The sequence below is a fragment of the Copadichromis virginalis genome, linkage group LG2, assembly GCF_057382275.1.
Source record: "Copadichromis virginalis isolate Kocher_CV1m ecotype Utaka linkage group LG2, C_Virginalis_male_GT1.1, whole genome shotgun sequence".
In the NCBI taxonomy this organism is placed as follows: domain Eukaryota; kingdom Metazoa; phylum Chordata; class Actinopteri; order Cichliformes; family Cichlidae; genus Copadichromis; species Copadichromis virginalis.
In genome coordinates this window covers 14,228,308-14,251,322 of record NC_140619.1, presented here as the reverse complement: position 1 = coordinate 14,251,322, position 23,015 = coordinate 14,228,308, and the positions used below count along the sequence as shown (strand labels likewise).

At 45.9% G+C, this 23,015-nt stretch overlaps 1 protein-coding gene and 1 pseudogene across 2 annotated transcripts in view; both read right to left on the bottom strand.

The window, feature by feature from the left end:
- Positions 1-202: 202 nt before the first annotated feature.
- On the bottom strand, positions 203-1,058 carry LOC146717090 (uncharacterized; annotated as a pseudogene).
- Positions 1,059-5,643: 4,585 nt separating this feature from the next.
- Positions 5,644-23,015, bottom strand: part of fat2 (FAT atypical cadherin 2) — a 94,821-nt gene continuing 77,449 nt past the window's right edge. For both annotated transcript variants that reach the window (XM_085471751.1, XM_085471759.1), the window contains 6 exons: positions 18,973-19,411; positions 17,550-17,703; positions 15,398-15,491; positions 15,159-15,307; positions 14,799-15,073; positions 5,644-8,581 (listed from right to left, as the gene is read on the bottom strand). In XM_085471751.1, the coding sequence (XP_085327877.1) occupies positions 8,082-8,581; positions 14,799-15,073; positions 15,159-15,307; positions 15,398-15,491; positions 17,550-17,703; positions 18,973-19,411 (1,611 nt within the window). In that variant the 3' untranslated portion in view covers positions 5,644-8,081. The remainder of the gene's footprint in view (positions 8,582-14,798; positions 15,074-15,158; positions 15,308-15,397; positions 15,492-17,549; positions 17,704-18,972; positions 19,412-23,015) is intronic.

Sequence of the window (23,015 nt, the reverse complement as noted above, 5' to 3'; positions counted from 1 at the left end):
GTGCAGGAAGGGTGTGGCCTTCCTCACCAGGAATAATGAGAGTCATATTCTTATATGAAGTATTATATCGCACTCATTATGCTAAGGAAGCAGGGTAAATTGTTGGCTGAGGAGATACTTAGTCATTAGCAAGTGTTTCGGGGTCTGTGTGATTTGGCGCTGAAACATCATCATTGTAATCAGTCAGATCATGTCAGGCTGTCAGGATGATGACATAATCAGGAAACTGTGGGCATCAAACAGCTGGTGGGAAAGCCTCTGCTGCACTGCAGACGGAGCAGCTTGATGTGGGGAGGTTAAATGTAAGATTACTCTTTGTAGAAAGAATTAACCACGGAAATAAAACCTTCCACAGAATGCAGCTGCTGTGATTTGTGCAGTCTGCCCTGAGTATGGAGGGATGGATGGAGAGATGGACAGATGGACTGACTGACAGGTGGAAGGACTTAATAACAGATGGATGGATGGATGGATGGATGGATGGATGGACTGATTGAATGATTGATGGATGGATGGGCGGATGGACGGATAGAAGAATTGACAGATGAATGGATGGGTGGATTGACGAATGGATGGATGGATGGACAGATTGAATGATGGATGGACAGACAGATAGACGATAGATGGACAGTTGGATGGATGGACAGAAGATGGATTAAATGATGGATAGACGGACGGGCAGATGGATGATGGACAGACTGATGGACGGATAAATGGATGGATGGATAAATGGACGGATGGATAGACGTATTGACAGATGGATGGATGGATGGGTGGACAGATTGAATGATGAATGGATGGACAGACAGATAGACGATAGATGGACAGTTGGATGGATGGACAGACATTGGATGAATGAATGGAAGGTTGGATTGATGGATGGACGGTTGGATGAATGGATGAACAGATGGATTAAATGATGGATGGACGGACGGGCAGATGGATGATGGACAGACTGATGGACGGATAGATGGATGCACGGATAAATGAACAGACGGATAGACGGATTGACAGATGGATGGAAAGTTGGATAGATGGACGGCTGGAAAAAGTAGTAGTATTTATTTATTGTCATTGTCAAGAACAATGAAATTGCGTTTGGGGCTTCCATACAACCCAAAAAAAGAAGAAAATAATAAATACCCCTTAAAACCCAAGTGTACATATTTAACCCAGTGTGACTCCAATGCAATAAGACAATCCTTAGCAATAATGTTCGTAGAAATTCAGACAAAGACCTGAGAAACATGACAGAAATACAACAATGCAACCCATTCAATATTATTGTACTGTGAGATATGATATCAGATATGATAGTTATCTATTTAAGAAAGAGGGGGGGGGGGGGGGCAGGAGGGGGAAGAGAATAAAGATATGATGCACCAATGCAGACCAGTTCATTGCTATTAAGAAGTTGGATATGGTTATTGTCCGTGAGAGGGGGGCAGAGAGTTCAGGAGCCTCACACCCTGTGGATACAGGCTGTTGGCCAGTCTGGATGTTCTGGCCTGTATAGACCTGTACCTTCTCCCTGAGGGCAGCAGATGGAAAAGGTGGCGCGCAGGGTGATGTTGGTCCCGCAGGATACTGTGCACCCTCCTCAGACAGCGAGTGGGGAAGATATTACTGATCTCTGGCAGACTTGTTCCAATAATTCTGCCAGCTTCTTTCACCACCCGCTGGAGTGCTTGCTGATCGGCCTTGGTGCAGCTGGGGAACCACACTAGAAATCCATACGTCAGAACGCTGCTGATGGCACAGTTGTAGAAGTTCAACATCAGAGATCTGGGAATGTGTGCGCTCCGCAGTCTCCTCAGGTAGTAGAGGCGCTGTTGGGCCTTCCGTGCAACTGAGGTGATATGGTTGCCCCAGGACAGGTCCTTGGTCACAGTTACCCCCAAGAATTTAAAACTGCTCACCCTCTCCACCGCCTCACTGCCAATGAAGAGAGGCAGATGGTTGTTATGACCCCTCTTCCGGAAATCTACAATGATCTCCTTGGTCTTTTTGGTGTTTAAGACCAAGTTATTGTCGTGGCACCATGACTCTAGTTGTTGCACCTCTGTCCTATAGTTTGTCTCATCATTGTTGGATATAAGTCCGAGCACTGTAGTGTCATCTGCAAACTTAACAATGAGATTGGACGCGCAGGAGGAAATACAGTCATGGGTGAAGAGAGTGTATAGCAGAGGGCTCAGAACACACCCCTGAGGGGCACCGGTGTTGACCACAAGGGTGGAAGAGGTGTTCTTACCCACTCTGACACTCTGTCTACGGTTAGTGAGGAAGTCCACAATCCAGTTGCACAGAGAGGAGTTAAGTCCCAGTTGGTGGAGTTTGGGACGGAGTTTGTATGGCCGGATGGTATTAAAAGCCGAGCTGTAGTCTACAAAGAGGAGCCGTGCATAGGTGTTCCTGTGTTCCAAGTGCTTCAGTAATGTGTGCAGCACTGTGGCGATCGCATCCTCGGTTGACCGGTTCTCCCTGTATGCAAACTGGTGCGAGTCCAGGGATGGTGGAAAAGCAGCTCTGATGTGTTTAATGACCAGTCTCTCCAGGCATTTGGCGGGAATGGGGGTGAGTGCCACAGGTCTGAAATCGTTCAGACATGTGACATTTGACTGTTTTGGGATGGGAACGATGGTTGCTGCTTTGAAACAGGATGGTACCAGTGAACAGGACAACGAGGTGTTATATATAGAGGTGAAGACGTCCGCCAGGTCCGCAGCACAGTCTTTTAGCACCCGGCCCAGCACTCCATCTGGCCCGGCCGCCTTCCTGGTGTTAATGCTCCGGAACACACGCCTCAGCTCATGAGTGCTCAGGACTGGAGAAGGATGGTTGGATGAATGGTCATTGGATGGATAGACGGACGTTGGATGAATGGATGGACGGTTGGATTGATGGATGGACGGACTGATGGATGGATGGACAGACAGATTAAATGATGGATGGACGGATGGACAGACGGATGGACGGACGGATGGACAGACATAGATGGATAATGAGTACACACAATATCAGCTGAAGTTTCACCTGTAGTTTTAGAAAACAGGAGTCACTAACTTGAAGTGGAAGTAGCTGAAAGCAGGTTCACCCAAAACAGACACACCTTATCAGGTAATGTCAAGACTCGGCCAGATAAGAGCATTTGTTTTAAAAGGGAAGTTTAAAACATGCACATGCTGTCTTGCATTTATCTCTCAACGTGCTGTCGTCCCATCACACTCTCACAGCCTCAGTCTGCAGACGAAGGTGCTCGTATCTCGTTTGCTCTTCACTACGTGTCTTTAATCATTTCAGGAACATGACTGAGTCTGTGGGGAATCATTCATCATCATCATATTGCAGCTTCTGCTTGTTTTTGCAGCGTTTCATGTCTTTAAACACGCTCCATTAACAATCTAGATGAATGCACTTTTCATTCCGGGAAACTACTCTAATTCTTCACAAAGCGAGCCCTGTTGCACTTTCTTCTTTGGTGTGTGGTGTGACGCCTCCACGAGGAATATGATTGGATGTGCTGGGCGATGGTTCCTGTAGGTGAACCTGTGAAGAGCACCTTCTTGTAAGCAAACTGCAGGCAGTCCATGATCCCTCCACAGGTTCAACTAGAGAAACTGACAGTTCTGCTTCCTGTGCAGTGATCTTGTTTATCTAAAGCTGGGCCTACACTGCAATTTTTTTAGTCACGTTATTCAGCTCCTGCTCAAACTGTACAACTGAATCGCAGGGGTTAGAAGTTCATAGGTCACAATGCATAGTCTCATACTATACGGCCTGATGCTCTGACGTGACCTGATTGCTCACTCTGTGCGTGCATACTAACATGAAGTGGTAACATGAAGTGTTACAAAATCTTCTAACACAAAATCTGTCTCTCGTTCTCCCTCTCTCTCCCTCTCTGTCTTTCACTCACACAGACACACACACTCACACCACCAACTTTGCTAAACTGCTAAGGAAAAACATTGACCAGGCAGCTGCAATCGAGCAGCAATTATGCGGCGGGGTGTGAACAGCGGTGCCGCTGCAGGGTAGGCGCTGGGTTAAAAGGCTGAACTGAGTCCTATCATGTTGTTGTTATTGATGTGTGTGGCTGGCAGCAGGAGAACTGCAGCCGAGTGTGCACAGCATCCGTGAGAAAAGTGTAAATAGCGTGCGTCTGTGAAGGTTCTCAGTCATCCAGGTCATCGTACCTCTCTGAGAGGTGAAACGTCTTCAAGCAACTTAAAGAAGTCCAGACGCTTTTCTTTGCAAGCTCCTTTGACTAAATAGTGTGTGCAATAAAGTGATGCTTAAAAGCATGTTCATGTTGTTGGGTCTGCCGTGGTCATTACAATCATCCATCCAACTCTTTTCACGGTTGTTGCAGTCGTGATAATTTTGTGAGACCACATCAAAAAGGCACGGATGAGCTTGCCAAAGTTCTACAAGTTGGGCCTCCATCGCTTGTGTCCAGATCACACGCTGCACTGCCGTGCTACTCCATCTTTCTCACTTCCATTTCTGTTTGCGCATGCACAGCGTGAGAGGTTGCGTTAAATCGGCTCATGGCACTGCTTCAACAGTGCGATACCCTCACGAGGGGCACCCAGGATTTCAAACAGGTTTGATTTTCTTATGACCGTACAATTGCTGATCGGGAGCTGGTTGTGAGGTGTTAATCGCTTCTCATTACCCCATGTATACTACACAATGCACGACACACGATTAAGGCAAAACTCAGGCCGATCCCCAAAATGGTCGCATGACTGAAAAATGTCTCAAAATGGGCCACAAATCGCACAGTGTATGCCCAGCTTTAGTCATCTTGGCTCAAGCTGAACTGAACAGGTATTTCACAAACTGCTGAGAGACAATTAGGTTTTCGCACTGATCAAAGCCCGTTGATCAATGTCCATGAGTTACATTCACAGAGAGTTGGGGAATGGCTGCAATCACAGCATTGTGACAGATGGTGACAGATGTACCCTTAGGCCTCCTCCTCAATTCAGTCTTTCCCTTTTCCCGTAAATGACCTTGACTGCCCGCTCAAACCAGCGTTCCTCAGCGTTGGTCTTTGATCAGTGGTTGTTGATCAATGGTCATGACAATTTGCATATTAATGATCATGGAAATGACCTCCCAGCCCATTGTTCATTCAGTGGTGCTAGTTTAGTCATTGTGCAAAAGCACTGTTTATAAGGTTGGGGAAAACTGCAGTCAGCTGAGACTGAAGAAGTCACCTGGACGAGTGACGAAATGTTTCTCCCACTGAAAACGTCCAGATGAACAGAATCATCCTTACCTGGATGATTGAGCATGCATCAGGATATTATTGAGACTTTACCCTACATTATAAAGTCATTATAAAGTCCCTTAAGACAACTGGTGTTGCAATTTGCTGCTATTTAAACAAAATATAATTGAACTGATAACTTGACTACAGGTTTAAGGTCCTAGAACAGACCTCTGGGGGACACCACTTGCCCTGTTAAAGAGGAATGGGGAGATTTTAGTAGTTTTAACAGTAAAAGTTTATCATCGTGCTGCATTCCAGATGTGAAGATCAAATTCCTGTGATAACACTAATCCTGTCTGATGAGGGCTGTTTTTCCACCTGGCCTGTTCTGACCGGAACAGAGCGTGATATGGTCGGTGTTTACAGAAGATAATATCTTTATTCATATTCTCTTTACAATATTGGAAAACAAATGGACAGACAGCATCTTAATAAAATCTCTCAGAGAAAAACATCAGGGCAAAACATGGGGATGCCCACATTGGTACAAAAATAAACTTTATGGATGAAATGAATACAAACAACACATGTCAATACATTCAAGTGATTCATATTCAGCACAGCAACACACAGGCACAGACTGTACAGCACGACATGAGTGGATTATGGGATCTCTTTTGTACAAAGGACTCAAAACAAAGGGAAAGAGCTCACAGTGGAACCACCAGTGAGAGAAGGATCATGTCCATAACACATCTACACACACATCCTCAGCCTTAGTCACGGCTGGCCCTTAGGTTGCCCCTGGTTTTTGTGCGTAACATAAACAAAAGTATGAGACAATCACACTGTGGTAGCCATGTCTCTGTTTCAACCCGAATTCTTCCAAAAGCCAAAGCTCAGCAGGAGTAATATGTAATCATATGTGGAGTGTGCGTGCTTTGATTTGGCAATTTGACATTATGGTGCCAGATGGGACAGGTTGGACAGTCAGGACATTAAGAACCAGCCCTGCCCGAATCACCGTCTGCTAACGCCTTCACGTTACTACAAATGCCGTGTTCCAGATACAAGTGCTGCTCTCGTGCACTGTTTATCTCCCCAGCCTCCGAGAGCTCACCACATACGCCGCTTATGCAGGCTTTGATTTTTACATCTGCAGCCTTGGCACGTTTTGGAGGCAGCGGTAAACACAGCGCTCATATTCAGCCGGCACTTCATCGTTTACAGAAACATGAACTGACCAAACAGCAGCCAGATCGACTCAGTGTCCCAGATCTGATCTTCTGTCCTGGAATCCACAAACCGCCTGGAGGAGCTCATTGAAAAAAACTTCAGGCTTGGACATCGTTTAACCTGCTCTACTCTGTCCTTCCATCCCTGAAATCAAACAAAAGATCCAGATTCTTTCAGCTCCAATAAAATGATCCATGAGGATCTTCTTCCAGCTGTCGCAACAAAGTGAGCTCGCCTTTTCTGAAGCCTTCAAATATTTGGTCTCTGGGACACCATGAGCTCCCCGTGTGCTGTAGGTACACTGAGTTTTTAAAACCTGAGCTTACAGACACACTGCACACAGCTGAGAGGAGAGGCTGAGGATGACCACTTAGGAGTTTTGGGGATCAAAGAAGTGGTCGGTGCACCAGCAGGTAGCAGGAGGACAGTGCGAATCCTGAGAGTTTTATCTTCACAAAGTGCCACGGCTACCACAGAGTTGAAAACTAAGCAGAAACACTGAAACAACCAGTCTGTGAGTCACAATTAACAATTATTTCAGCTTTTAACTGAAGCTGCTCACATCCAAATATTCCTCTGTAATTTCCTGCAGTTCAGATCATAACCTTCACACGTAATTTGGCAGGAGGGAGTTTGACAATGAACTGACCAACTCTATGTGTTATTAGAAACAAGTCATCTCTGCTCAGTTCTTTGGGAAAAAGAAAAGGTCAAACTTGATTTGACAAAACTAAACTAAACATCGACTCTTCACTATCTAACAGTCACTTATAAAAACGCTGCATCGTGCACTCCGAGCTTCTCTGCTCATTCAATCCATTTAAAATGGCTGCATGGACGATTCTCTCCTGCTGCACTTTAAGAGTTCCCTTTATCATGCAGGGCAGCGATACACAAACACGGAAAATACTGTCATCAAATTCACTCATTGAAATCCACAAAGAGATGTTTACGGAGTTCTTACAGCTAAAAATACAAAGTCCACTTCACAATAACGTCACTTTTTTAATCGCTTTCATGTTTCTAACGAGGATCCAGCCCTCTGAATGCTAACAACAAACACCGACACCTTTCTCCTGTATGAAATGTGCTTTAATACGCTGAGATTTGAAATCCTTAGACATACCATAAACCTGTTTCTGCACTTTTAGGAGCAGATATGAGCGAACACACCCAGCAGGATGTGCTGTCCGTGTTCAGCACAGCTCCAGCTGTGTGGCTGATCAGACGAGTGTGTGTGAACGGTGAAATGTGGGAGGTGTGTTTGGAGTGCAGAGAGGCAGACTTTTCCGCTTTGAAGCTTTCAAAAGTCTGAGCAGTTCACAGCCCGCTGGGTAATATTGTCCATGATTTCACAGCCCTGTCGAGACAGCGAACACCCTGGGTGGTGTCCCAACAACAGAAGATGAACTTGTGCTGAACTTGTTCTGCGGAGGTGAGCGAGCCATCCTGAGATGCTCTGTCTAATCTGGCGCAGCAAGACTGCAACACTTTAAAGAGTCTAACAAATCAGAGGTGTGTGAAGAATCATTCCACATGCTGTGATCATCTCACACAGAGCGACGAAGAGATCTGATCTCTTCTGATTGCCGTGTGAGGACCACGCCCACATGTCACCACCTTAAAACATCACCTCCTCGCAGCTCCCGTAGTCACTCTCCACCATGCTTGACCCATCGCAGCTGCGTGGGTTCTGTCGTGCTTTTCGGGTTTGAGGCTGGGCCTGGTTCAGGTTCGGTGCCGGCGGCGGGCTGGCCTGCTCAGCGTATGAGGGCATGGCGACGCTGAGGCGCATGCTGAGTCTCTTGTAGCCCGTGACGTTGTCGAGGCTGCGGGTGTGCTGGGTCGGGTAGTAGCTGATGGCGGTGTACTCGTTGGGGCACTGAGAGCTCGGAAGAGGAAGACCGTCTGGACCCAGGAAATCATCCAGGTTCTGGTTGCTGTAGCACGGTGGCAGGGGTGCACGGCGGTCGCAGCGGTCCAGCGGGAACGGGAAGCCACCAAACCTAGAGTTCCTGCGGGAGTCCATGGTGGAGGTGGAGTAAGTGTCTTCTACGATGTCAAACTGAGGGAAATCCTGGACCGCCGGACGGCCGTAATAGTCCGGGTCTGCGGGGTAGACTGAGGACAGGAAGCAGAGGAAGAGCTCTGGTTACTGATGGTTTCGCACTCAAACAATCAGCTCAGAAAATCATCACTTACTTCCAACTTTCACCTAAAATGTCCCAGGCAAACACTACCTAGGCCACTCCTGCTCTTACATTTGATTTACTGCAATGTCGTCTATCATCAGCGACAGCAACTCGCTGGAAACGAGGGATTGAAAATCCCCACCCACCGGGATGGAGTCAGAACTTTACTACGCTGAAATCAAAGTGAAACTTCTCCACATCTACTGACACTGAACACAGGGCTGAAAGTGGGTTTCAAAAGCTTTAACAATCTGCATATTAAACACTCAGTGGGTGTGTGTGAGAATAGCTCCGCGTCCCCAGGTCACCGTATTTCACTTAGAGGCAGGCGACTGATCCAGAAACATGTCTAATGACTTCCTTAGTAGAATAATCCTCCTTACTTATCTATGGCCAAGATTAAAACAATTCAAGGGCAACCTTAAAGATTAGCTCCTCCATCTTTCTGCGCTGTAATCTCGAGCTACGTCTCAACCTTGAAATACTAATTTGGTGATTTCAGGTTGCTCATCCCAAGCAAAAGTGACCGTCAGGAGGATTTTTAATCATGTGCAGCAGCTGCTTCAGACTTTAGTTATTAAACAAGCAGGAAGTCGGTGAGGAGAGAGGAAAACGTGCCGCTTACGTAACCTTAGCGGTGACTCGGTGACATTTAATCTGTCATGTCAGAGGTCACCGCTCTGAACACACATCTGGTTATGAGCACACGCACGGCGTCACTTCCACAAAGAGGAGTTCACTCATCAGAGCATCACAGACATAGTCATATGTGTAAAAAGCATTCTATAATTCAGCTACGAAACACCGCCCTCAAACCTCATATTTATTATTAATTATAATATTATCACATAATTATTATTATTAATATTAAACATCAATAATAATAATTACCGTAAAAACTAAAAGTCTGTAAATCCATAAAAATCTGTTGTAGCTCTGGATGTGCTCTGCATTTTTACAGTAATCACTGATAGGTTTTTAAAAGTTGTAACTTGAATTTGATCATTAATTCAACAATAAATAATAAAAAAATGTTATTAATTTTAATAAAAAAGTTCATTAAGGTTAACATTTTATCAGAAAGAGCTCAACTCATTAGAAAAAATAAAATAATAAGTAAATAGCCATAAAATGGGACACTAAAAATACAAAAAAAATAAAAATCAATATGATGCAATAATTATTTTCTTGTGTCCTTACTCACATACACACAGTGAAATAGACTACAGAGTACATATTAATTAAATTTGCTTACACATAATAATAGTATAAATGTATCATATAATGAATTAAAGAGTTGCAGCTCTTATTTGCTTTTGCCTGACCTTTGACCTTTACCCCTAAACATGACTGACATTTTACAGCTGCCGTGACAACATCACAGCTGCCGTGATATCATCCCGACACCAGTGACATCAGCAAAGCCGCCGTGACATCACGTTTATTGATTTGAAAGCTGATTGATGACAGCTAAAGTAGCCCACACTGTCAGATGTGACAGTGCTGCCATCAAACAGGCTCTTGATCCCGGGTTCCTGAGCCTCGCTGGACGAAGCCTTCAGCAGATGCTTGGGCCCATACTGTCATACAATACGAAAAATGAGAAAATATCAAAGAACACAAACTCAACAGGGCTGCCTTTGTGCTTTCTAAATAGCTTAAAACAGTCAATCCTTACTCAGGAGTTACAGTCATGAAAACAGGTAGAAAATCATCCCTTGCAGTCAAGTGGAAACCTGTAAAGCCAGTCTGTGCCTAAAACCTCTGAACAGTGATACCAACACACTAATCATCATCATCATCATCATCACGAGGAAATGGTCCCAAAACGTCCCAGAAGAGACCCCCGCAGACTCGAGGGCTCAGCAGAAAACAAAGTTGCTTCCCGAGGATTATCACTTCATATTCCTGCCCTTCATCCCCAAATCTCAAAGTAACAGAGCAGACGTGTTCGGCACTTTGCTCAGACAAACTTTAGAGGATTTCCTGCTGTTAGTTTGGTCTCTGAGAATACCAAGCAGACTCCCGGCTGCTTGACATGTAGACACAGAGACAAAATGAGACAAAAGAGGAGCGAGGGAAATGCAAAGGAGACAAAAGGGAAACGCTGGAGAGAAGCCGAGGAGATGAGGGGGAAAGGGGGTGGAAGATGAAATGAAAAGGACAGATGGAAGGTGAGAGAGGAGAGACGTGACTGATGAGAGGATGAAGTAAACACAGCTCGGCGATGAAAGCCTGACAGCATCTTTAACGGTTCACCCACACCAACAGTCTTTGTTCAGTCGGTGGCTCAGGCTAACAGCACGAGCTGCTCCAAAGGGCCTGGGATTTGTAGAAACTGAAACAATGTCTGTATGTATAAAGATAAACAGGATGGTTCACACGGATGACTTTCTGAAATTTAGGATGCTTACTGACAAATTAATAAATGATGTTGTATTTAGACGGCAGGTCACTTTAAAGCTCCCTCTTTGTCTTTCTGTTTCCTACTGAGGTAGAATTAGAGGAAGCTTTCTATCTGAAAATGTTTTCAGACTAAAGTCCTGTTGGGGAGTTGCATCATTTTTCTTTACACATGTGTGATGAAAGTCCAGAGCCTCTGGGCCTTATTTATAATCAGTGAAATGACGTGTAAAAGCAAAAATTGTAATTGGTGTTAGAATTCACCGCCATGGGTATTTGTGCCTGAAGTGGGCAGATCATGTTGGTTTAGGGTTAGCTGCTGCTGAGCTGGAAAGATTCGAGAACTGGGGACAAAAAGTTTCCCTGTAGCTGTTTTTGTAAAGTCTGATATTCAAACAGCCTTGAAAAGACCATTAAAAGTAATGAAATTCCCCTTTGGAGGCTTTCTGTGAGGCTTCCAAATCACACAAATGAAAGGCTGACCAAGGGCAAGGCGGTAATCCCATCTCAGGGCTGAATGGGCTGCCATCTACCACTGTGTGCATGATTTAACTACAGATCAGTGTTGCTGGAAACTTTCACTGAGATTTTATCCAGAAACACAGAAAACAAATGAAAACATCAAATATCAGCAGCGAGCTCATGATGTTTGGAAGATTACGGCGCTGTGTTCACACCAGCAGTGGCGGCTTTAATCCTCATTCAAGCATAAAATCTTGATGGAGAATTAAAATGAAGTATCAACTCAAACATTAGTGCTGCTTAAACCTGAAGCAGTCCTCGCGAACACATGCTGACCATCTTTAGGACCAGACTGGACTCTTACCCCTTAAAGACAACATTCGATGACCTCTCCAGCACCCTTAATGATGAGCTCTGACACCTGAGTATATGCCCATAAAGTCGTGGTTTGATGATCATTAGAACAATTTCCAGGTTTTTCCAAGGGTGAGGCAGAGACCTCCCTCACGGATGCACAGCCAGTCCTTTTGTTCTAAAGCCAGGCCTGACTCAGTTCAGAAATCATGTTATCATCCTGTGAAGAGTTTGATATGGAGGTCACTCGGCAGCCTCGGGTGGCGTCACCATTAACAATAAGTCTTACAACGAATGAAGCGGCTCACACAGAAACGTGTCCTTTCCTGTGCTCGTAAGGTTGAACAGACGAACGACCTGCCAGCCGGGTGCTGCCTGAGGAGCGATGGCATGACAAACACCCAATCTGCCTCTTCATCTGTCTGAGCAACACGACCACGGACGCAGGACTCACAGCTCGGTGGTATGGATCGCTTACAGACAGATGAGCACGACAGCAGGAGAGGGAGACAAACATGGAAGCAGACGTTGGCCTCACACAGGAGCGTTATCTTATCGGCCAGCCTCACGGCGACAAAGCAGGAAAATAAAGACCTGCACTACTATGAAAATCCTTTTCATAGTAGAATAAAGGCCACCTGTTTGAGCTGTTCACAGGCTGAATTACTCAAACTGCTTCATGAAAAAGTTCAGAAGAGGACAACGACAGCTCCACACCTGAGCTCAGGTGTGCAAACGGGACAGAACCAACGCGGACTCTCTGAACTAAAACCAGGCGCAGATTAAACATCATCGAATATCAGTCTGTGTGACACTGATGGTGGGGTTAAGTTGGCACATCACATCTTCATGTGATTTCCACTTAGACTGATCGTCAAACATCACTCAGAAACAGATACCTGCTAATCAATAACATCCATCCATTCGCTTCCGCTTATCCTTTCCAGGGTCGCGGGGGGCGCTGGAGCCTATCCCAGCTGTCATAGGGCGAGACGCAGGGTACAGCCTGGACAGGTCGCCAGTCTGTCGCAGGGCCAACACACAGGGACAGACAACCATTCGCACTCACATTCATTCGCACATTCACACCTAGTGACAATTTGGATTATCCGATTAACCTATCCCCACAAGCTGCATGTCTTTGGACGGTGGGAGGAAGCCAGAGTACCCGGAGGGAACCCACGCAAACACGGGGAGAACATGCAAACTCCACACAGAAAGACCCCGGCCTGATGGTGGAATTGAACTCAGGACCTTCTTGCTGTGCGGCAACAGTGCTAACCACCGTGCACCGTGCAATCAATAACATCCAAATAAAATCCTGAAACTGGAGCTGCTCGGACCACACAGCAGCTATTTTATATGATTATTTATATTCCATATAAACCAGTAAGCAGAACAACGTGCAGGAGTTACATTTAACTGTTGTTGAGGAATTTATTGTTAAGTTCTTTTTTATGATTGTTAATAGAATTTATTTCCAGGGAAACACCACTTTTGGGTTCATGCTGTGTTGGTAAAGTTGAACCACAACTGCAGCTCATCAGTGTCGTCAGTGACAGCAGCTGATTGGACGAGGAGAGAACGTCCTTTATTTTGATAGAGCTCATAAATGTTGCTGCCTGTGAGCTCCAGGTCGCCGATGAAACGCTGTTCAGTGTTTGCTAGCAGTAGATAGCATTTAACATGGCGGTTTATTGTGGATGCTTTTTGTTACTTCGTTTTTCAGCAGCTTGGTGGAAACACAGCTTCATGTTTAATGTGCACGTATAACGTTTGCTCGGAGAAACCCCCGGGACAGCTGTAGAGATTTAGGGAGCCTGAGAGGTGCTAACTGAAGGAAGAGTACTAACGAGAACGAGACGTGGAGACAGTGAGGAGGCAGATGTGACGTGATCACAGCAGTGAAACAGAAAAATCGCTTCCCGATGTTATCACTTCCTGTCGCCTCATTGAATGTTTCATCTCCCAGAGTTTAATCAGTGCCGTGTACTGACAGACAGTGCACGTTTCACATGATGCAGCACTGCACATCACAATTAACTGCGTGTTTACGGCGACATCGAGTGACTACAGCGTCTCTTCTGACCTTCTATATGTCAGGACTGAAAATGCTGCTGTGACTTAGATGGCATCTCTCCAAACGATTTTCCAGTCGGATTATTTGAAACTCCAACGCCGTCTTATTAAAGAGTCAGAGCTTTAATTATTGCCCTGAAGTCAAGTCTTCTTTAAAACAGACTCCATGCTTCCCTGGATTGATCACAGCAAGGATGCCGGTGTTATCTGCATGCCTGTCCAAACGCCTTCTCTCGTACATTTATGCTGTCTTTTTGTTTCCTCTATCAACAAAATCCAACACACCTTCAGACCAAAGATGCATGATGTCCATGCTGCATGATGTAAAGTGCAGCACTGTTAAAATCCCTAAAGTGTATTGTGGGTAAACGTTCATGGATCACATCAGTTGGCGGGACAGGTGGCTGCTCAAAAAGACCTTTTGCTTCCATCTGATACCAGGATCATCTCATAGCCCTGCTTCCTCCTTTTTTTTAATGCACTCAGTGTTTGGCTGTCTAAATGCGGCTCACAGCTGTGAAACGCAGAACAGTTCACCTGTTCGGCGGAAGAGTTTGCAAACATCGCACACTTTAGGTCCTGAAGGAGTTTTTGAAAATGTTTGAAGGGTCTGGATCACAGACGAAACTGAATTTTAGTGGAGTCATCCTTCTGTCTATTCGTGTTGAGCTAGAAGAATCACTGCGATAAACCCCAGGAGCGTCGGATCTAATGACATTCTGCGCTGCATGAGTGCTGCTGATAGTCCTGCTTTATTCTCATTATTAATGCTCACAATCAGATGTCCAAGAGCATGCTGAGGTTTCATCAGAAAGTCTCCCAGTCCCCCAATTCAAACCAACACTCACCCTCATAGTCCAGGTCCCAGTGGTTTTTCCTGATGGAGTCGTTATCAGAGCTCGATGGCGGCCTGACAGGAAGGTTGGGAGCAACGCTGCACACGACCGGCCCCTGCGTCTTTGGAGACCCACCCGCCGACGAACCGATCTGGCTGCGTGGCCGTAGCGATCTGAACGGTGTGTGGTCGAGGTCATTGGTTGGACCAACCAGCGAGCTCATCTCAATGGGGTTGACTTCCTGGGAGTTTGCTTTCAGGCTCTTGGCCAGACTGGACTGTAAGTACCTGCAGGTGAAGCAGCTGACGTTAGAGATTTAATAAGATCTGATGGAATATGTTGACGAATAACTTCAGAAATAAAAACTCTTACCCGTTGGAGTCCTGGACGCAGATGGGTTTTTTCTTCTTCTGCTGAACATGTCGTTTCCTGATGCAAACAAAGACGCCGACCAAGAAGACTAATCCGAGCACACCGGCACCAATCTGTATGATCTCCATGTATCCAAACGATGGATTGACCTGAAGAACGGGAAAATGATTAAAGTTTGATCTGCTGCCACTGAAGAAGAAAGAACATTAAGGTCATGTGTGTCTGTCGTCATGACTGACCAGAGGCAGTGGCTCGCAGTAGATGGCACCATTAGTGACTTTACAGCCGAACCCTTGAGGACACTCGTTGGGTGAACAGCCTGTGTCTTGGCACCTAAAAGGTTAAAGGGAGGAACATTAAAGCACTTTCAGAGGATGGAAAACTAAAATATTCCAAAAAACAGCAAACTGTGAGTGAAAAGAACCAAAACTCTCATTTAAACTTTGCACACCTCACATTCAGTTTCGTCTCCTCGGGCACCTCTGGACTGATTTTCAGTCCTGTTCTGATCTTTTACATCCCAAAATCTCACAGAGCAAATATCAGCTTTAGTTTCAGAAGGACCTGAATTTCATGTGACTGTGTCCACAGTTTTTAACTTTGTAAAAATAATTTATGTTGGAAATGAAATGAAAAAATGATAAAAGATTCCGGTGATAGCCGCACACACAGCAGCTCCTGTCCCTCCTCAGTTGGACTTCTCTGCTGATGAGACTGCCCAAACTCCAGAGGTTACTCTTTGGTCCTGAAGCCTGTCTGAACAAGCGCTCATTAGCGGAGAGGAGCACAGAGGTGGAGGTTAAATCAGTGATGATCCTATAAGCTTCAAAGCTGGCATGGGCACGAAACACCACCCTGAGACCCTGCTGGCACAGATCTGATTGCTGAGTGCTGGAGCGGAAGCACTCACACAAAGCCGGCACTCTGTTTTCCATAAATGTGCCCGCAGCTCAGTTTATTTCCCCGGTGCTCAGGTCCCCCGCTTTACTTCACTCAGAGTGTATCCCGGCAGCGCTTTGCAGAGAAAAACATGTTTCCTGTTATTATCTGAAGGAAGACTTTGCTTTGGAGACCAGAGGAACGTTTCTGAATGTCTTTGGACACTCTAAATAAAATGTCCTGTTGTGTGCTGCTGTCCACCACACACGCTGGTGACAGCTTGATAAAATATCTCTGCATGTTTTCCTAAAGCAAAAGTACGCCGCCTGCAACTACCATTCAGCAGTAGCCATTTTTCATTCAGCAAATTAAACCAAACCCACCTGGAAGAGGGACGGTGGCTCAGAGCCGCGGGGATCGAAGCAGCTTTAATGAAAGGAAGGAGATGCAAATATGGCCGTAACTCTGTGGGGGGGGGGGGGGGGGGTGAGCTTGTGTGTGTCAGACTGGGTTTTTTGGTTCGTGTTTATATCTTTAGTTTCAGTTTACCCTCAAAATGTCAATTTTAGTTGTTTTTTTTATTAGTTTCACTGCTCTATAAAAAAAAAAAAAAAAGCCCAGAAGTAGATCAGTTGCAGTGTGACTGCAGTCGCTCTCAGACAGATTGGCAAATTTGAAGGTTTGCAAATAATCATCATCTAACTTATAAATGCAGACATTTACCAACATGTTGCAGTCAGTCTGCACCCCGTCGCAATGCAATCAGGGGTTCGACTCAGCGGGTTGCAGACTGGGTGTAACCTGATTGAACTCGAGGGTAAAAATGAAGGTCTCGATGCACCGAAGTCACTTTGAAGACGGCGGCTGACTGTGAGTGGTTGCAGACCTGGTCTCCAACTCTGAAGTGACCATTACAAAGGTTTAGTTTTCAGTTTAGTTTCAGTGACTTGCTGTGTGACAACACTAGTTTGTTATCACTGGAGCATATATCACCCAAAACACAATGCTTTTTGCACAGTGGCACATGTGCAGCAGCTGCTCTCTAAAGCAAATATCTAATCAGCCAATCACGTTTTAATGCTCAAAGAGCTTGTTGCCATGGTCTCAGGACCTTGATGTTGAATTTTCTCTTTCCTCTTCTGGATTATTGTTGCAGGATCTTAGTTCATGCACTTGAGTCTTGGTCTCTCTTTTTGGTTTCCACCCTTTGTCTGAGTTAAGTAGTTATCACTTTTGCCTGTTTGTTTGGTCTTTGAGGACATTTTTAGTTTGGTCAGTCCTTAAAAGTCAAGTAGATGATCACAAACCTGCACACTATAAAGAGGATGATGCGACAGGAATGGATCTCCATCACTCAGGGCTGGGGCCAGATGAAGAAGTTATGAAGAATAAGGATACACTCTGTGCTTACATTGATTTGAACGGCAAAGGCAGGCTCCACTGTACCTAATAAAGTGGCTGTGATGGTTAAAAGCATCGGTGAATGAGGTGTGTGTGTGGACATGTGCCTACCTTGCCTCAGGGTTCTCACGCGAGCAGTTGCACAGGTAACCTTGATCCATGGGCATGCACACCCTGCCGTGGGTGCACGGCTGGGAGGCGCATGGGTTGTCGGTCAGCTCGCATCGGGCGCCGTGGAAGAGTCCTGCACACCTGCAGCGCGGCTCTGCAGAGCAAATAAAACACCCAGACATCTGAGACAAGAGCAACTGATCAAAGCCACAGCGAGTCTCCCCTACAGGCACGAAATAATCAAAGCAAAGGTCAGCAAGGTCCGGCCGGAGAGTGCAGCACCTTGTTGATGTTTAAAGGGAAAAATCGTGCAAGCTTTATTCTCCCACGGATAACTGGCAGAAAATAGCACGTGGAATTGAGAAGGCAGCAAAAATCATGTTTCATCAGCCAGAATCAGAGAGGGAAGCCACCAGGATGAGGAAGCAGGGATCAAGGACACAGGCTGAGATCACGACTCTTCCATTATCATGTGTCTAATCTACAATCTAAACTGACTTCTGCACATACACCTGTATTTGTCTTAATCTGCGAGTCATAAAAATAAAGCTTTCCTGATTTGTAAACGACAGGAAGCAGGGGAGGATTTAGGGTGGGGCTATGCTATGATTGACATGTTGATACACTCGTTTTTACCCAACCGGTCTCTCAGATGGGGTCACCTGATTGTTGGGGTTTTCTCCTTAATGTTGTGTTTACCTTACAATATAAAGTGCCTTGAGACGACTGTTGCTACGACGCTGTGAGATGGGGACAGACAAAAAATCATATTTGTTTCAACAGTTTCATAAAATGTTGCAAACTGAACGTTGCCCTGCAGCTGTACTGAGGCTGATTCTTCATTAAAAGCTTAACTTCCACCACCTGCAGGCACTAAATTTTTGTTTTTTCCTTCTAGTGATGAGATAAAAATGACTGCAGGGGCAAAAACAGCAACTTTTTTAAGTTCGAATCCTCCTCAGAGGAGGAGCAGAGGAGGACACATGGAGCTGAACCTCCTGAGGAGAACCTCAGCTCCAATGGGTGTGGGTTCCTGCTGAATCCGCACGTCGGTCCATCTCCTCCTCCTGTGGTACTTCACTTGTTCTCCTTTAGTACTTTAGTTACTGAGCTCACATTGTTTGTTTGTTTGCTTTAATCTAATTTTATTAAGTCATCATAACAAAAACACTAATTAAACTATGATAAAGGAACACACACTGTGTGGTATTTCCTTATGTTTTGGCACATTTTTCCTGCTTTTATTTTGGCGGGCTAAACTGGAGGCTGAGAGGAAACTAAATGATGTAAGAGCCCTGAGCTGGACTCGGGACTTTGGCCCTGAAGTGTGGACATTTGTCTGTTTCAGGAAGTTCTGTGCACAATCTCGAAATCTCTGTTTTATTTTTTTACTTTCAATAAAATCTAGTTTTTGGCGACTCACCCCCCGTGGCGTCCTCCTCACAGACACCTCCGTTCTTGCAAGGGCTGCTGTCGCAGGCTCCTCCCCCGCTGCAACACTGGTACACCCCAAACACCCTCCTGCTCCCTGACCCCCTCCATTCCGCCGAGTCGCCTGTTCTGATTGGCTCCCCATTGAGCTCCAGGCCCTCAAGGCAGCCGCTGAAATTATGTGGCTGTTGGTGGAGCTCTGGAGGAGAACCAAAGAGCAACGCTCCATGGGAGCGCAGCATCTGGCACGGCTCAACTGAGGAGGCGGACACCGGATGCTGCCCGTCCAGGGTCAGCCTCAGCGAGGAGGAGTTGACCTCCAGCAGGACGCTGTGCCAGCGACCGTCTGACACCATATGAGAGCCAATCGGCAGTGAGGCAGGGGTGGTGGTTCCACATCTGTACCTGAAGAGCAGGTCTCCGCCGGCCAACTGAGGGAGGAAGACAAAGGTCAGTGAGACACATGCACGAAAACCAGAGAAGAATACGTCCGACTCAGTTTTTGAGTGTAAGCCTTTGACTTGTTATTTTCTTTCTTTCTGGGGAGAAGAAACTGTTAAATGAAGAAACAACATTATTTAACATTATTTAACCACCGACATCCTGCTTGGAAGCAGCTCTGACATTTAATGCTCCTTTCAGATTCGTTTCAGTGGTTCCATCACTTAGTGTTTTGTAGTTTGTTAGAAAAAAGTCTCAAAATGCTTTAAATTAATCTTCCTTCGTTTAGGCGCTCGTGCTGTGACTTATGTTTCAGATTTTGAATGAATGCCAAAAATATTGGGTCAAAGGTCCTTCACTGTGTCATGCTGTGCACTCAGCGTCCTCTCAGAGTTTCTGCACGCTCAGCGTTCCCAAAGCCAGGTCATGTTTTCTACATGTAACACCATGCTACTCCAACTTCCAAGGAGCATGGATGTTTTGGCCTCGCTGGTCACCGGAGACATTATTGATAGCTGCTGTGTCTGTTTCGGCATGCTCCTGTCTTTATTTGCAGCCCTCTAGAGTGTTCAGGCCGTCCTCTGGGTGATGCTGCACTGCTCTCTATCGCTGCCGCATGTTCTCTCTGCTTTCTTGTGGCAGTAAAAAGCTTCAGCAGTGATTCATATCGGAGGGGCCGGACCTGCAGGACTCTTCTCATGGATTAATGACAGCCCACGGGGCTGAAGGAGGGAGCTGAGGGCTGAATTGTGCTGCTCGTCTTTATTCTGTATCATGTACGTTCCTGTGACTCTGGGTGTGATTTATGGCAGCCGTGTGAGGGAGATGATGCACTCGGGCTTTTACAGCACCAGCGCAGCATAAGTCGAATCCCGCTCCTCAGAGACTTCAGCTCTGCAGCATCAGTGCTTCACGCCTCTATATATCACATCCTGTCAGTGCTGCTGATAAACTGGAGAGTGCCCGCAGCGTGTGATGTGTGTTGCGACTGCACGCAGGCAAACTACAGCGCTGGTGTCAAACCGAGACAGAGAGGGAGAAGGCCGAGCTCAGGCCAAAGAAGGAAAACTCAGCAATCTGACGCGCTTCAAACATTAAAATAGAAGTTTCCAATTTAAAAAAAAAGGAAAAACCCTTGGACACACCCCTTTCCCTGTATGGTTCTTCCTTCCCACAGCTGCCAAGTGCTTGCTGAAAGGGAGTGGTCTGATTGTGGAGGTTTTGTGTAGTATTGTGGGGTCTTTAACTTACAATACAAAGTGCCTTGAGATGACTGCTGTTGTGATTTGGTGCTATGTTAATTAAAGTGAGTGAATCGGGGCTGGATTTCAGCTTTGCTCACACTTGTGATCCTGCGTGTCTTCACTTGGACGGGGACAACAGAGGTATGTATGAAACTCAAAGAGGCTCCTTGCATCAGGACTGACTCTTGGCTTTGAGAAGAGCTGCACAGCCAGGAAACTGCATACCTGTCCAATTGAGCTACTTGACAGAGAGTGTGCATCCTCACATCCTGGATATAAATCCAGTGTTTTTAAGGAACGCTGGTCTTTAACAGTCTGCAGATTGCAGGTGATGTTTCAGCACCTGGGAGAGAATTTTGGGAGGATGAAAGGCAGCAGTTCAGACTGCTCAGAATCAGGCTGGCTAAACGGGCCAAGAGTCTGAGAGGCTAAAAGCTGATGTCACTAACGCGATGTTTATCAGGAGCAATGCTCTCACATTTAGCATAAAAGTGCATTAACTTTTGTTTACTCTCTTTGGGGATAAATAGTGACTCAACCTGGGAGACATGTAATTACATTTTCACTCATGTCGTCCTCAGAGTATTGGACATATTCATCACTGTCTGCCCTGCACCTGATCAAAATTCAGCAGCACTGAGAAAAAGCTGCAAACTCCTCCTGAGGGAGACGCGACTGTTTTCCAAATATGAAAATTAATAATCATCCATTCAGTGTTCGTGAGCATTTGCTCAAACACTAAAACACACGAAGACCATCCAAGCAAGAGCTCCCACCGACTGTTAAAATAAACACGTTTACAGCATGACAGAGAAACTGTTCTGGTCCCTGTTAATAGTTTCCCCCTTCATAACAGTTCCCTCTGTGCCTGACAGCTGGGTGGCGGCACCTCCATCCAGCTCCTCTGGGCAGCTGTCCCTACACCTACTTACTCACGCATGTGTGTGTGAGTCTTTGTGATGAAATGGACAAAGACACACACAAACCAGGACACCCCACGGATGTTTTCTGTGGCCTGCCTTTCCTCCTCCCATGCACTGATGTTGATCTTCCTTAAAGAAGGATTTTCAGTCCTGTTGCTTCCTCACCATATGAAGTCCTTAGTCTTCAGTGTGAAGGTCCTCCTTCTAAACCAAGCCTCTCCAATGTTTCCGTAGGAATTTGGGTTTTATGGGGTAGGCTTGCTAACCCTACATCACAGCCTTCTCAATTCTCAGTTGTTCCTAAATAAATATAATCTCCCCAGAGTTTCCTGAGCACGGCCCAGGCTCCTCCCAGCTGGACAGAAAACACCTCGTCTAAGAGGCTCCAGAGTGATCAAATGACACCACCAGCTCATTCTGCAGGTTGGAACGCAGACAGCTTAGCTCTCCTTTTCTTCAGTTCTGTAAATCGCCTCCTCCGCTCTGATTGTGGAGCAAAGTGAGCAACAGAAACCTCAGAGCCTCGCCCGCCGCAGACCCACACTGGTGGAATTTAATAAAACAAAGGGACGACTGCTGAATGAGACTGTGAGCAGGATTCCCTGCTGCTCTCTCACCGCGATAAAAGCCTAAACTGACATTTCAGGCATTTTGTGTCACTGCAGAAACACCAACTGTGTATGGAGTGTGTTCACTGACACTCCTCATCACACAGGAGTGACAAATCACCTCTTCCTATTCTACACTTCTCACCCTGGCAGCTTTTCATCCACATGCTCACACATTTTCATTTGAAAGGAGCCGATTCCAAGCGCATGCATGCAGAAGCAAAGAAATTAATGGCAGCAAACAGGTCTGAAGGTGAGCACGCATTTCCTGTCCCACAGGTGTGAAAGCTGACAGAGAATACTGATGAGGTGTGGAAGAGTACACTCATACAGTCCGCTCAGTCCTCCCGGGTAATCAGGTGTATGAATAGCGCCTCGTATGTTCAGGAAGTTTCTCTGAACCAAACCCAGGTGAGGGAGCTCTCGCTGCTCAGAAATTCCTTTTGAAGCCATTTCTGCTCATAATGAAGCGGGCAGGGACCGAGATCCAAAGCCCAGGAGGGAGAACGCTGGGAAAGGCTGAATGGTGCTTTTGAAATTTCCTGAGAATCAGAGCGAGTGAATATTGAGCCGGAGAGCTCATAGAGGAGGAAAGCCCAGGAGGGGAAACATCATCAAACCAGGTTTGGGTCATGAGTTATCTGTTCAGGTCTCATTGTTTTCAGTCAGCTTAATAAAGCTTCCTGTACTGCTCCACGAAACGAGGCAATAAATGTTGGAGATTTTTCTTTTTTTAAGTTCAGAAACTTACAGCCTGTGAAACTCTGCAGGTTTATGGTGATATTTTTGTGCCACTATCCTGAGCGCACGTAAAAAAAA